This window comes from Capricornis sumatraensis, chromosome 9 (assembly GCF_032405125.1).
Source record: "Capricornis sumatraensis isolate serow.1 chromosome 9, serow.2, whole genome shotgun sequence".
Classification (NCBI taxonomy): domain Eukaryota; kingdom Metazoa; phylum Chordata; class Mammalia; order Artiodactyla; family Bovidae; genus Capricornis; species Capricornis sumatraensis.
The window spans coordinates 20,860,656-20,876,159 of record NC_091077.1 but is presented as its reverse complement, the minus strand read 5'-3'; the positions used below and the strand labels follow the sequence as shown (position 1 = coordinate 20,876,159).

The following is a 15,504-nucleotide window of genomic DNA, read 5'->3' as shown; positions in this document are numbered from 1 at the left end:
TATGGGCCGGTGGCAGTGAGAGTGCAGTCCTAACCACTGGGCCACCAGGGAATTCCCTAAAAAGGAATTTTAAAAATTCTGTCTGTAAATTAAATGACAAGCAATATCAGAGTTTGGACATACACCTAACATCAAATGAGAGAATGCTTTCTGAAAGAAGCAGGCATATTAAATGCATTAGATGTTTAGCACCCATCTAGTAAGTGTATTAAGAGTTTTCAGGTCCATCACAAATTTCTATAAGCATTTTTGCTTATTGTTTTATATCAGTTAAGGTAGGAATTCAATTGCCTCAGGGATATCATAGCCTTAAAAAACCTTTTAAAAAAATATTGTGGCAAAAACCACATGGGTTTCCCCAGTGGCTCAGCAATAAAGAATAAGCCTGCAACACAAGAGACAAGCGTTTGATCCCTGGGTCAGGAAGAGCCCCTGGAGGAAGAAATGACAACCCACTTCAGTATTCTTGCAGGAAAAATCCCATGGACAGAGGAGCCTGGTGGGCTATAGTCCATAGGGTCACAAAGAGTTTGACAGGACTGAGCAACTGAGCACACAGGAGGCAAAACACACATAACATGAAATTTACCATCTTAACCATTTTTAAGTGTCAGCTGCTAACAGAATTGTGTCTCACAGATAGCACATAAAGGTCCAAACAGAGCCAACCCTTTGCTCTTAAATACATGCACTGTAAAGTTACTTGGTGGATATTTATTATAATTATTTATGGCTGCATTTAATAAACTTTTCATTCTGTTTGATGCTATTTACACTACTGTATAAAGGAAGCGAATGACAGGAAAAGTCCCACCAATAAATAAATAATCTTCATTTAATTGTGATTTACCTTAAGAATTATGTTATCATCCACTGTTCCTGAGAAGATTCAAAGGATAACGTGCTTTTTCGATGGCTATGATACTTAAGTGTTGCCGAGAGGCTAGATATGAAAAGTGTTTCTAATGATTTTTTTTTTAAAGGTGGTATTAAGTACACTCACACTATTATATAATACCAGACCCTTTTCATTTTCAAAATTCTCTGGGGATACTCTAAAAACTCCATCAGACATAAATTTCCCTGCAGTGCAAGATGTACAGCTGAGGACTGTGATGTCTCACATCTGCGGATATGCTGAGATCAGTCCTGCACGGAGATGGGGCCTGTAAGTCTGACCTTCCACGGGACACAGTGCCTGGGTTGCTGACCTCAAGGCCCAGTAGTGAGGACGAGGACGAAGGGCGGGGCCTCCGAGTGTCAAAAGTCACACGTCAAAGTCAAGCAAGACCCCACTTGCAGAGTGTGATGTTATTTTTCACTGAACGTCTTTGTTCTTAAGTTAAAGGCATGTTTCCACGGTGACCTTGATCCCTGCCCGACTTCCCGGCCCCAGAGGTCACCAGACACCCTCCTCACCCACCCTGTCCAGTCCTCTCTAGTCCCGGTTCTGGACAGGGACGCTCCTTGTGAAAACCGAGTCAGGACTTCGGGTCCAGGAGGAGGACCTGGGAGGACCCGCCCGCACAGGAGCGAGTTCTGCTCAGAGCCCGGAGCTAGTGGACAGTATCCCGAAGCCTGCTGCTGCTAAGTCACTTCAGTCGTGTCCGACTCTGTGCGACCCCATAGACGGCAGCCCACCAGGCTCCCCAGTCCCTGGGATTCTCCAGGCAAAAACACCAAGTCACTCAATAAGTCAGAAGGCGGGAAAAATCGGAGGCGTTCGGGCGGGGCCGGAGAATTGTCCAATCAGGGGCACAAGGAGGCGGGTCTCTAGAAACCTTCCAGTCAGGAGCCCCGGCAGTAAAAATATTCGAAGATTGCCCAATCAGACAGGCGAGGTGTGAAGCATCTCCCAATCACAATCCCGGATGAAGAGAGTGTCAGGAGCACCGTCCAATCAGGGCCGAGGGCGGGCACGCTTTCCTGCCCGAGTGCGAGTAGTTCTCTGGGGGCCTTGGCGCTGCTGCGCACCTGCCCCGCGGCCCCAGGTGTCAGGTCCCTGTGGCTCTCACCTGCCCGGGCCACCGGGAGGACTCCCGGGAGAGCCCGGAGCCGGGAAGAGATGGTGAGTGAGCGGGGCCGGGCTCAACATCGGGAAGGGCTGATTTGAACCGGCTGTAAGCGGTCTCGGGGTGGGGTCCTGGCGTCCTGTCTGGTCCGCGCGTGTGTGCCAGCGGTCTCAGAACTACCCGGGTGACCCGATGCTCACAGGTGCCTTCTGCACGGGGCCCCGAGAACACCAGCCCCTGGTCGGTTCCTCCCAGCGGACAGTCTGCAGGGGCGGGCGGGGAGCTTGGGGAGACCTCCTTGGGGACCTTGGACTGGGAGGGGTCACCTGGTAGGTCCTTGGTCCTGAGTGACCCCAACTCCAGTCCTCATTTCTTGGAGGGACACTGGTTGTCAGCTGACCGGACGCCTGAGGGGAAAAGGCAAATAATTCCTGACCCGTGGGTTCTCACAAGGGAAGTGAGAAAAACTAACGCCAAGGTCAAGGAAAGCGCACTATCAGGTGGGGCAGCACCCCTCAAACCATCACCCCCGCCCAAGCAAAATGCTCAAGCGACACAGTGGGGACACTGCTGGTGTCCTTTGTTCAGAGAGCACTTCAGTGAGCGATGGGGGAGGGGTACCCCACGTGGTGGCGTGGCTGCTCTTGACCCTTGGGTCATCTTTGTCTGGGGACCAGTACAGCCCTGCCCCTGCCTGGGTTTGTTACCTTGAAAAGATGTGTTCGCCTACTGGAACCTCAGATTTTCAGCAAGTGTAAAATAACGTCTAATAAATACTTCAAAGGGGTGAGTTTCAGAAGAAAGAAAAAAAAGGAAATATCTGCATTCCGCTTGTTAAAAAAAAAAAAATCACCTGTCTGTAGTAAGTTTCTGAGGTCTGTTCCTTTGAGTTAACAAATGGAATTCTGGGGCATAGCCTCGAAAGTTCTGGGGAAAAACATGTCAGAGAAATAGAGATTTCCCTTCCTGTACAGCTGCAGAGAAGTGAAGGAAATACAACATAGCATGATAGGTAAAGATGGTGAAGATTCACCCAAAATATCAGACATTTAATTTGTGACAGTTGATGCTACTGTTGTTTATTATCTGCAATACACTTTGCTTAAATCTGCAATAAATTGTTTATTATCCTTGAAACCTGTGGGTATACACGGATCTTACTTAGACACCCAGTTTGTCCTGTCCTTTGTGCTAAAGTGTCTGTCATTTCTGCTTGGCTCTCAGTGGCTGCTCTGTAGTAAATCAGGTCTCCTTTTAGACATAGGTCTGCTTTGGACTCTATTCCTCAAGGTTGATCTAATGGCCCATTCCTGTGCCAGTTCATCCTGTCGGGAGTGCTGCTGCTTTAAAATCCTTGCAGTGTGCCAGTCAGGTTCTCTCCTAGTTCTTCAGAATATTTTGATGGTTTAGGGTATTTGTTCTCATTAGGTTGGAAAGTTAGTATTTGATAAATCCTAAAAAAAAAAATCTGTTTGGGGATTTCATGGGATTTTATAAAGATCCTAGGTCTGTCTTGGGAGGATTTATATTTTGGTTAAGAATGTGTGCCATCTTGTCATTTATTTCATTTTTCTTTGTTACTATCCTTAGTGTTTTTAAATTTTTCTATTTCTTTTTTCTTTTTTTTAATGCATTATTTATTTGGCTCCACTGCATCTCAATTGCAGCATTTGGGATATTTTAGTTGTGGCGTGCGGGATCTAGTTCCCTGACCAGGAATTGAACCCAGGCTCCCTACATTGGGAGCTCAAAGTCCTAGCCACTGGACCACCAGGGTAGTCTAGTTAATAGATTTTTTTAATAGCCTTCATTAAACTTACTTTGTACTACTTGAATTTGGTTTTTACCGTGGTGTGTGTTATCTTTTCAAAGTGACCTTTCCTGGATCTTCCCCAGTGGTTCATTGGTTAAGATTCTGCGCTTCCAATGCAGGGGATTGGGTTTGATTCCTGATCAGGGAAATGAGATCCCACATGGAGCATGGTGTGGTCAAAAAATAAAGTGACCTTTCCAATTTGCTGTTGCTTTTAATTAGAAAGGTAATGAAATTTGTATTGAGTTTTTATCCTGAGATCTTGTTCAGGATCTTATTCTATGATTATTGTTTTTTTTCTGTTGGTCTTATACACATACAGTTGTTTGAGTTAGGCATTGAAACAACCTCTTTTCTAGTACCGCACGTTTGTGCATTTTCTGGACTGGGTTGCTAGTATAATGTTGACTAAGAGGTCAGCTGGCCACACTTCATTTGGATCTAATTGTCTTGGAGAAAACAGTTAACTTCATACAATTTATATGTTCCCTTTTTTTTTTTTTTGAATGTTTTTCTCATCTGTTTTCCTTTATCTAATCATGCATATTACCATCTGTTTCCTACTGGTAAGAGTGTTTTTTCATGTATGACTGTTGAATATCATAAAATGGCTTTCAGCAACTCTAAGATGATTAGAGGTAATTCCTGTGAGCTGATTTAGTGTTTTCTGTTGTATAAGATAACATCAGTGTAGGAAAATGTATATGACATATATAGTTGACAGAAATATTGGAGAAAAAAAATCCTCTGTGAAATGAAACTCAGCCCTCAATGTAGAACCAGCTTTCATACCAGACTGGAAATGAACCCGAATGACAGGCCCCTCACTCTCCAAATTCAACCAAATAATATGTTGAATTATATCACGATATATATGTGTGTGTGTGTGCTTGTGTGGTCAGTCATGTCCAACTCTTTGTGACCCCAGGCAGGCTCCTCTGTCCATTTCTAGGCAAGAAAACTGGAGTAGGTTGCCATTTCCTTCTCCAGGGAATCTTCTGGACCCAGAGAGGGGGGAACCCAAGTCTCCTATGTCTCCTTTATTGCAGGCACTCTAGGGTTCTTTTTATAAGGGCACTAATCCCATCCCTGATCAGCTCCAGAAGGCTCCATCTCCAAACACCATCACCTTGGGGATTAGGTTTCAACCTGAATTTGGTGGCGGAGGACACAGACTTTCAGCCCATGGTAGTCCCCAAGACCACCCTGGCTTCACAGATTTACTTGGTGGCTCCCTGGCTTCAGTGTGTAGCCATGCTCATGGCTCTGATTTCTGACCACGGGAATAAAGCAGAGTCAGCAGGAGAAAGGTACTCAGGACAGTTCCTGAGGAGACTGAGTGCCGGATCTCAAGGTTCCCCACTCCCCCCCAACAGAATCACACAGGGCAGGCTTCCTCCCTCCACCCGCCACGTGCCATCCACCCGGAACACTAATGAGAGGCTCAGTTACCAGGGTTGTGTTGAGCTGGTCATGTAGACACCCTGTGATTAGTCTGAACTGAGATTCCAGACTCCCAGAAGGAAAGCTGTTCTTCAGCATAAACTATATTATTAGCATAAAAGGGCAGAGGAGCCACTGCTGTCAGGGTGGTGAGAATGCTGCCCTGACCCAAGTTCCCACATGCCAGCAGATGGCCAGCCCTGCATGCCAGGCTGAAGAAAGACGGGACAGCCCCTTGCCCTTCGCTTTGTCTAAACTTTTGCTTCAGCTCTAGGTATTGGTTTAACTTTTTTCCTCCTAATGCAGTACGGTCTTCTAACTCTTTTTCCCCACCCAAAGCTCACTTTGGGGAACTTGAGAGGCGTTTCACCTCCTGCCCAGAAGAGAGCAAAAATCAGAGGTGTCACCTGGGCTGGACTTTGATTGTCCTCTCACTTGGCCAGCATGGCCACTGGCATATTCAGTGAGCTGGCCCTCCTGGAGTTGGATCGCTCATTTCCACCTTGATCAACTTTAAACCTCACAGCAGGCAGTTCAGTCGCCCTTTCATACCCCAGATGACCCCATTGTCATCCGCTTTTCCTTCTTCCTCCACTTCCCAGACAATTCTTTTCCCATATTTTAGTGAGTCTGGATTGTTTCAGCAAATTCCACTTCTGATGTGTCTGGTGACCACAGGACCACCTGTGGTTCTGCAGGTAGGACTCACGTGACTCAGCACAGAGTTGTACTCAAGACTAGAATTTATCACAACAAAAGGGCAAAGCAGACTCAGCAAAGGGAAAAGGCCCATGAGGAAAAATCTGAAGAAAACCAGGTGCACACTTCTAAGAGTCCTTTCCCAGTGGAGTCACACATAACACACCGCACAGCCCAGGTTGTGACAGCACATGAAATACTATTTCCTGGAGGCTCATTAGGGACTCAGTGCCCTGGGGTTTTTATTGACAGCTGATTGTATAAGCATACTGTGCCCAGCATGGACCCAAAGCCCAGATGCCCAAACAAATGCGGGTGTTCAGCATTAAATATCAGTTTACAGACAGGGAGTAATAATTATGGTGGTGTGAAACCTTCAAAAATTAAGTTCCCAGATGCTACCCAAGGCCAGTCTTGCCTCCTCGCCAGCAGTCATTGCCAGGGATCAAGTTAAGGTTTGCAGTGTCCACTCTTTTCCTGCACATTCAGTAGACGAAACACTACAGGCAACTCTATCACAAGCAACTCACCTGACTCAAGAAGGTCCTATATAATAGAGATATTCCTGTTATGCTCTGTTGAATAGGTACTAAATTCTGGCATCAGAATTGTTGCAGAAGAGTGTTCTCTTTCCTCTGCTCATGGAATGTCACTGGGTTGATGAACTTTAAAAACAAAACATGGCTTAAGGGAGGCATTCAGCTTAGTGGTTCTTGTGCTTAGGAATTGGCCCGACTTGCTCATGTGCCCACCAGGGGGAGGGATGTGGACAGAAGAGAAACTGAGAGTGCAGCCTCTAGGTTGGTTTGTGTGGAATCACTGTCTCCTGGGACTTGAGGCAAGGCAGTGTTTCCTGTGTAGGAAGGCACTGGAATCCTTTATGTATTTTATAGTCAAGGGTAAATTCTCTGTCAAATGTTTCTGATGTTAAAGTCCTTTGCAAAGTAGACTCTTAACCTTTTCCTTAAGGTCATCAAGGGTACTGTTTTATGACTCCTGTAGAAGAGCATCATGCAATGTGGGGGTGTGTGTGTGTGTGTGTGTGTGAGCTCAGAACTGCTGAGAAGCAGCACTGGCTCAGGAGTGTAGAGAATGTATGGAGTTCTTACTTCCTATCATCATGAAAATAGAGAAAAAGAGTAGAAACTGGGCTGGTGATAACTATGACACAGAAAAGTTAAAATTAACACTTATTCAAAAGAAATACTGTATTCAGCCAGCTGGACTGTCCTTATGGCCTGGAGTTCTTTAAGACACTATGGCTAGCCAGCCCTTGCAGCACATTAGGTTCCCACAGGCCCATTGGCCTCTCATATTTGGTTGGGGGAAGAGAAGGAAAAATGTCCAGTCCTTCATTGTATGTTTTTTAAATTTATATATTTATTTATTTACTTTTGCCCGCACCATGTGGCAGTGTGGGATCTTAGATCCCTGCCTAAAAATTGAACCTGTGCTCTATGAATTGCAAGTGCAGAGTCCTAAGCACTGGACTAGGGAAGTCCCACCTTCATTGTGCTTTTATTCCTTTGAACCTCATTCAGGCTGACCTTGAGCTTCATGTGCTTATGAATGGTGTGCTATAGGAAGAAGCTATAAAGTCTCTTGTATCACAAGGGGGTTGACGATTCTTAAAACGCAAATATTGTAATGGACACATGTATATGTATGGATGGGTCCCTTCACTGTTTACCTGAAATAATCACAGCATTGTTAATTAGCTGTGCATGCATGCTAAATTGCTTCAGTCATGTCTGACTCTTTGCAACCCTACAGATTGTAGTCTGCCAGGCTCCTCTGTCCAGGAGATTCTCTAGGCAAGAATACTGGAGTGGGTTGCCATGCCCTCCTCCAGGGGATCTTCCTAACCCAGAGATTGAACCCATGTCTCTTACGTCTCCTGCATTAATAGGTGGGTTCTTTACCATTCGCAGCACCTGGGAAGCCCTTAATTGGCTATCAGTTCAGTTCAGTTCAGTCACTCAGTCATGTCCAACTCTTTGTGACCCCATGAATCGCAGCACGCCAGGCCTCCCTGTCCATCACCAACTCCCGGAGTTCACTCAGACTCACGTCCATCGAGTCCGTGATGCCATCCAGCCATCTCATCCTCTGTCGTCCCCTTCTCCTCCTGCCCCCAATCCCTCCCAGCGTGAGAGTCTTTTCCAATGAGTCAATTCTTCGCATGAGGTGTCCAAAGTATTGGAGCTTCAGCTTTAGCATCATTGCTTCCAAAGAAATCCCAGGACTGATCTCCTTCAGAATGGACTGGTTGGATCTCCTTGCAGTCCAAGGGACTCTCAGGAGTCTTCTCCAACACCACAGTTCAAAAGCATCAATTCTTCGGCACTCAGCCTTCTTCACAGTCCAACTCTCACATCCATACATGACCGCAGGAAAAGCCATAGCCTTGACTAGATGGACCTTAGTCGGCAAAGTAATGTCTCTGCTTCTGAATATGCTATCTAGGTTGGTCATAACTTTTCTTCCAAGGAGTAAGCGTCTTTTTAATTTCATGGCTGCAGTCACCATCTGCAGTGATTTTGGAGCCGAAAAAAATAAAGTCTGACACTGTTTCCACTGTTTCCCCATCTGTTTCCCATGAAGTGATGGGACCAGATGCTGTAATGTTCGTTTTCTGAACGTTGAGCTTTAAGCCAACTTTTTCACTCTCCGCTTTCACTTTCATCAAGAGGCTTTTTAGTTCCTCTTCACTTTCTGCCATAAGGGTGGTGTCATCTGCATATCTGAGTTCCAGAAAAACATCTATTTGTGCTTTATTGACTGTGCCAAAGCCTTTGTGTGGATCACAATAAACTGGAAAATTCTGAAAGATATGGGAATACCAGACCACCTGACCTGCCTCGAGAAACCTATATGCAGGTCAGGAAGCAACAGTTAGAACTGGACATGGAACAACAGACTGGTTCCAAATAGAAAAAGGAGTACGCCAAGGCTGTATATTGTTACCCTGCTTATTTGACTTCTATGCAGAGTACATCATGAGAAACCCTGGGCTGGAAGAAGCACAAGCTGGAATCAAGATTGCCGGGAGAAATAATTGGCTATACTGCAATATAAAATGTTTTTTTATATTAAGAAAATAAATAAAAGTTTTAAAAAATGGAAATATTGTTTCATTTGTATAGTTCTTTCATGTCTCCAGCATGATCTGAATCCTTTGGTTAAAGAAGAGTTAAGACTTCAAGTGGTCGCAGTAGAAATATAGACGTTAGTGGTAGTGGTTTAGTTGCTAGTCATGTCTGACTTTTGCAACCCCATGGACTGTAGCCTTCCAGGTGCCTCTGTCCATGAAATTCCCCAGGCAAGAGTACTGGAGTGGGTTGCCATTTCTTTCTCCAGGGGATCTTCCTGACCCAGGGATCAAACCCAGGTTTCCTGCATTGCAGGTAGTGTCCTGCTTTGCAGGCAGATTCTTTACCAACTGAATCATTAATCTATGAGGGCGGGAATGTGGACATAAAGTTAGGAGGTGTGTTGACTGAGTCACAGAGTGAATGTTTGGTGACCACAAAATCTTGTTTGAGCTTCCTGTGACTTCAGCCCAATTGCTGAGTGTCATGAATCACATCCAAGCTCCTGCACACATTTTGGTTGTTTCAGGACTCGGTGGTCTTCGAGGATGTGGCTGTTAAGTTCACCCTGGAGGAGTGGGCTTTGCTGGATTCTGCTCAGAAGGAGCTCTACAGAGACGTGATGCTGGAGACCTTCAGAAACCTAGCCTCAGTGGGTAAGAATGATGTCATTCTTTCACTTAGTTATTTAGAGACAAGCATATCGCACATCACTGTTCTGAGATGTAGAATGTAGAAAGGAAGTATGTTAACTAATAAGACAGATGTGGTCACAACTATCTTAGAATCTACCCACAAAAAATGTGAATCGATGTATTAAACTGAGTTTTTCTTTCTATAAAGAAAGCTCCCTTAGTATCACTAGTAGATACAGGTTTCATGGGGCATTTTAGAACCTTGAGAGAATTTTACTGTGTTTATTGAAGTGCTCACCCTTTTGACCCCTTGTACTTGTTTTTGATGAAGTCTTGACACAGATAAATGCCTCAGTTTCTTTCTCGGCTAACAGGTACTTTCTTTCTTGTAAGATTTGTTCCCTTTTTGATTTCAGATGATGAGACTCAATGTAAGGCCAATGGGTCAGTTTCTCAGCAGGATATTTATGGGAATAAAATATCCAAAGAACATAAAATATCAAAGTTCACTGGAAATGATTCCTGGCCCTTTGTCTTAGGAAAAATTTGGGAAGAACTCAGCATTGAAGATCAGTATACATACCAGAGTAGACACCCAAGGTGAGTTGCACTCAGAGAAAGCAGTACTTCAGGAAGGAATCTTAGCATGTTATGAAGTTTAAAAAGCAAACAAAGCACAAGTAAGCCTAGGTCAGATTTGTTTGTTCATAGAGATTTTCATGAAGATTTTTTTTTTAATTTGACATTGATGTTGTGTTAGAAACAGTTGAAAACAATCAGCTGGAGAGATCATGTTTAAGAAACACTTGTTTGTAATGGTTGCAGTTGAGCCCCCTTTTGTGGCATTGAGTTTATTCCACTTTAAAAGAAGTCAAATCAGTGAGAAAATTTACCCATTCAGTGAAATCCGTGGAAGTGTAATCCTTGTGTGTATGTGTGTGTGTGTGCTCAGTCATGTCTGACTCTTTGCAACCCCATGGACTGTAGCCCACCAGGTTCCTCTGTCCATGAATTTCTCCAGGAAAGAATACTGAAGTGGGTAGCCATTACCTCCTCTAGAGGGTCTTCCCAACCCAGGGATTGAACCCATGTCTCTTGCGTGTCCTGCATTGGCATGGAAATTCTTTATCACTGCACCACCTGGGAAGCTCTGTAATCCTTGTACTTACTAATAAATCATTATTAGTCAAACCGTTTATAACATGCTTCTCATGTTTAACAGAAATCGTGTGGTGGAAAGACTCCATGAAAGTAATGATCAATGTCAGGAAGGCTTCAGTCAGATTCCAAATCTTAACCTGTACCAGAAAACACTCACTGGAGTAAAATGGTATGAATACAGTCCATACAAAAAAGCCTTCATGCATCGTTCAGTCAAGAATCACAGCACTGCTTGTACTGGACATAAACCGTATCAATGTCAGGAATGTGGGCAGGCCTACAGTTGTGATTCACACCTAAGGACGCATGTGAGAATCCATAATGGAGAAAGGCCCTTTGTGTGTAAATTATGTGGAAAAACTTTTCCGCGTACTTCTTCCCTCAACCGGCATATCAGGATTCATACTGCTGAGAAAACCTATGAATGTCAGCAATGTGGGAAAACCTTCATTGATTTTTCAAGTCTTACTAGTCATGTGAGAACTCATACTGGAGAGAAACCATATCAATGTAAGGAGTGTGGGAAAGCTTTCAGCTACTCCTCAACTTTTCGAAGACACATGATAACACACACTGGAGAGAAGCCCTATAAGTGTATGGAATGTGGGGAAGCTTTCAGCTACTCCTCAACTTTTCGAAGACACATGATATCACATACCGGGGAGACACCACATAAATGTAAGGAATGTGGGGAAGCCTTCAGTTATTCCTCAGCTTTTCGAAGGCACATGATAACACACACGGGAGAGAAGCCCTATGAATGTAAACAGTGTGGGAAAACCTTCATTTATCTCCAGTCCTTTCGAAGGCATGAAAGGATTCACACTGGAGAGAAGCCTTATGAATGTAAGCAATGTGGAAAAACCTTCATCTATCCTCAGTCATTTCGAAGACATGAAAGGACGCATGGCGGAGAAAAACTCTATGAATGTGACCAGTGTGGAAAAGCATTCAGCCACCCATCCTCCTTTCAAGGACACATGAGGGTGCACACTGGAGAGAAACCTTACAAGTGCAGTCAGTGTGGGAAAACTTTCAACTGGCCCATATCCTTACGAAAACACTTGCGAACTCACACTAAAGAGAAACCCTTTGAATGTAAACAGTGTGGAAAAGCCTTCAATTTATCTGCTTGCTTTCGAGAGCATGTGAGAATGCATCCTGGAGATAAGTCTTATGAATGCAAGCTATGCGGGAAAGCCTTCTACTGTCACCTCTCCTTACAGAAACACATGAGAAGGCACACCGCTGAGAAGCTTTATGAATGTGAGCAATGCCAGAAAGCTTTCAGTTGGCCTGAACTTTTGCAACAGCATGTGAGAACGCATACTGCAGAGAAACCTTATGAATGCAAGGAATGTGGTAAAGTTTTCAAGTGGCCCTCATCCCTACCAATACATATGAGAATGCACACTGGAGAGAAACCATACGAATGTAAGCAGTGTGGGAAGGCCTTCAGTTGTTCCTCATCCTTAAGAAGACATGCAAGGATACATACTGTGGAGAAACACTACATATGTAATGGGGAAAATCCTCATGCAAATGAATTCATGCACAGTGCTTCAGAAAATTCACATGAGGAGAGAAATCTTATAAAAGTTGCAAATCTGGTATTGCCTTTATGAGTCCCTCGTCATGGAAGTGGATCCATATTGAGTGTACTTCTAGTTCTTTTTGATGAAAATTAATTGTTAAAGTACTCTCTTAACTCTAGTACATGAATTTTGTAGGTAGTGGATTTTTTTTTAATGTTTTAGGAAATAAAACATTTATCCTTCCAGTTGGACTCATGGTGATTTGCAGTGTATTTTTAATATATACACTATATAGTTTAGAGCAACTACCCAATGTGGGGCTTGAACCCATGACCCTGGGATTCAGAGCCCAATGCTTTTCTGACTGAGCTAGCCAGGCAGTTAAATATATAGCTTAATATCTTAGTTGTTTAAATTGTCCTTTAAGGGGTCATTGGAACAATGACATTGTGGTATTTGTTGGAATTTTCCTACTGGCTTAGTGTGGCAGATACTGGATAATCAACCATTACATATTTTCCACCATGGTATTGAGACAGCCTTTATTTAATTAGGCCAGTGGAGCCTTATTCCATTTTTCTTAAAAATAGTTGGTTGCTGCTGCTAAGTCACTTCAGTCATGTCCAACTCTGTGCAACCCCATAGACAGCAGCCCACCAGGCTCCCCCGTCCCTGGGGTTCTCCAGGCAAGAATACTGGAGTGGGTTGCCATTTCCTTCTCCAATGCATGAAAGTGAAAAGTGAAAGTGAAGTCACTCAGTCGTGTCCGACCCTCAGCGACCCCATGGACTGCAGCCTTCCAGGCTCCTCCGTCCATGGGATTTTCCAGGCAAGAGTACTGGAGTGGGGTGCCATTGCCTTCTCTGAAAATAGTTGGTAGAAATTTGTAATTATGCAGAGCTCTTCAAAGTGTATAGTCTCATGTGAATTGTTACTTTGACCTTTTACGCTTTGCTTTGTCTTCACTTGTGATTGTGAATTAAAACTAGGTTTTTTATTTAAGAGACACTTGTGATGTGACCATGAGATATCAACTTCTGGATTGTGTTACATCAGCATGAGTAGTGTTAGGAACTACAGTTCCCCAGATCCCTTCCCTTTATGATTCTCTGTCCAAATATACCAGAAGCCTATTGATGTGAGATTTGGAAGGCAGAAGTGAAGCCATTACTAAGGTTTTGCAGTTTGTTGTTGTTTAGTCACTCAGTTATGTCTGACTTTTTTGCGACCCCATGGACTGTAGCCCACCAGACTCCTCTGTCCATGGGATTCTCCAGGCAAGAATACTAGAATAGGTTGCCATTTCCTTCTCCAGGGGATCTTCTTGACCCAGGCATGGAACCTATGTCTCCTTCATTGGCAGGTGGATTCTTTACAGTGAGCCACCAGAGAATCTATAGATCTATTTACTTAACACTAAAATAACCATTTTGGTTTCCTAATTTATATTTTGAGGCATATTGTTGGGGAAAGGTCAAAGAGCTGCTTCTAGAACTGTTCCTTAAGATAGTAAGCCTGAGGCAACACTCACTCATGGAGGAATTTCAGAGATTGTTGCTGCTATCAAGTCCTGGGGGATACAAGGACTTTTTTTTAACTAAACTTTTCTTTCAGTTTGGTTGTTATAAAAGCTATGAAAGGGGAGTTTGAAATATCACAGTCCTTTTAAAGGTGCTTTTTAAAAACTTGTGGTTGATTTACAATGTTGTGTTAATTTCTGCTGTATAACAGTGATTCATTTATATATGTGTGTATATGTGTGTGTATTCTTTTCATTTTCTTTTCCATTATGGTTTATCACAGTCACTGAATATAGTTCCCTGTGCTATAGTAGGACCTGGTTGGTTGTTATTATTGATACATTATTATTGACTGAAGTCCTTATAGGCCAGGGCTGAAGTTCCAACTTCAATGCCAGATATTTTAATTGGCAAACAACCTGATACCCTATGAACCACATACACCCAAATCAGGTCATATGATTTAATTCTATTTGTGGACTTCCCTGACAGTGCAGTGATTAAGACTCTGTGCTTCCACTGCAGGGGCACAGGTTCATTCCTGCTTCGGGAACTAAGATCCTTCATGCCACATGGTCCCCCCCTGCCAAAAGGTATTTGTAAGTAATGCTCCTTTGCCCACCTTTGTCTTCAGATTCTGCAAGTGGCTCAGCCTCTATGGCTATGTCATAGAACCACAAAAATCTGATGCATAGCAACCTAGGTTGGTATCCCCTGGGGTATCACCCCAGGCCACATGGCCCTGAAACCAGGCCCTCCAGAAAGCTGCAGGAGTCATCATTTAAGAAATGTATCTAGGGCTTCCTTGCTGGCTCAGTGGTTAAGAATCCACCGGCCAACCCAGGAGACATGGGTTTGATCCCTGGTCCGGGAAGATCCCACGTGCCAGGGAACAACTAAGCCCATGGGCAACAACTACTGAGCAGCAAGTGAAGCCGCTGCAATGAGAAGCCACTGCACTGCAACTGGAGAAAAGCCTGCTGCAGCAAGGAAGACCCAACACAGCCGAAACTAAAAAATTTTAAAAAATGAAATTGTCTTATAAAAAGTATATCTGATTTTTTTAAAAATCTATAGACTTATTAAAGAGGAATCTTATTCACAGAGTGCCGCCAGAGGACTGAGGCTTGGGCCTAAGATGGGCCACCGTCTCCAACCACAGAGCAAAGGGCTTTTCCCATCTGTGTGAAGAGGGGAAGCAGGATGAAAGTTGGGCTAGTGAGGGGCTAAGCGGATTCTGAGACCAGCAGGATTGGACGGGGGTCTCCTGGGTACCTTGTCTGGAGAAGCTGACCAGGGGCTTGTTCAGAACCTCACTGTTGCTCAGACAGGGGTAGGAGGTGAGGAGCTGCGATCCAGAGTTCCCATTCCCTGTGGGGAGGGAGCCTGATACCGTGGGTTATGAAATAAGACTCAAAAAGAATTTGGTCAAGCCCAGATTAGGAGCCGGGTCAGGAGAGCGGGGCCTCCTGGTGCCAAAGGCCACACATCAAACATGGTGGGATCCTGGCTTATACAGAAATGGCACAGACCCACAATGACTTCACCTCTGGACCATTGGCCCCTGAGGACACCAGGCTCTCCTATCCCATCT

General features: G+C 44.2%; 1 protein-coding gene across 2 annotated transcripts; it reads left to right on the top strand.

Moving 5' to 3' along the window:
- The first annotated feature begins 9,666 nt into the window (after positions 1-9,666).
- LOC138085196 (zinc finger protein 555-like) lies at positions 9,667-12,480 on the top strand. 2 transcript variants are annotated; one of them, XM_068979407.1, is made up of 4 exons: positions 9,667-9,715; positions 10,111-10,281; positions 10,327-10,342; positions 10,917-12,480. In XM_068979407.1, exons 1-4 carry the CDS (start codon positions 9,682-9,684, stop codon positions 12,478-12,480), a joined length of 1,785 nt encoding a protein of 594 aa, XP_068835508.1. In that variant the 5' UTR covers positions 9,667-9,681. The 2 variants fall into 2 exon arrangements, with proteins under 2 accessions (XP_068835508.1, XP_068835507.1); XM_068979406.1 differs by lacking the exon at positions 10,327-10,342 and having other exon boundaries at positions 10,111-10,294.
- Positions 12,481-15,504: the final 3,024 nt, after the last annotated feature.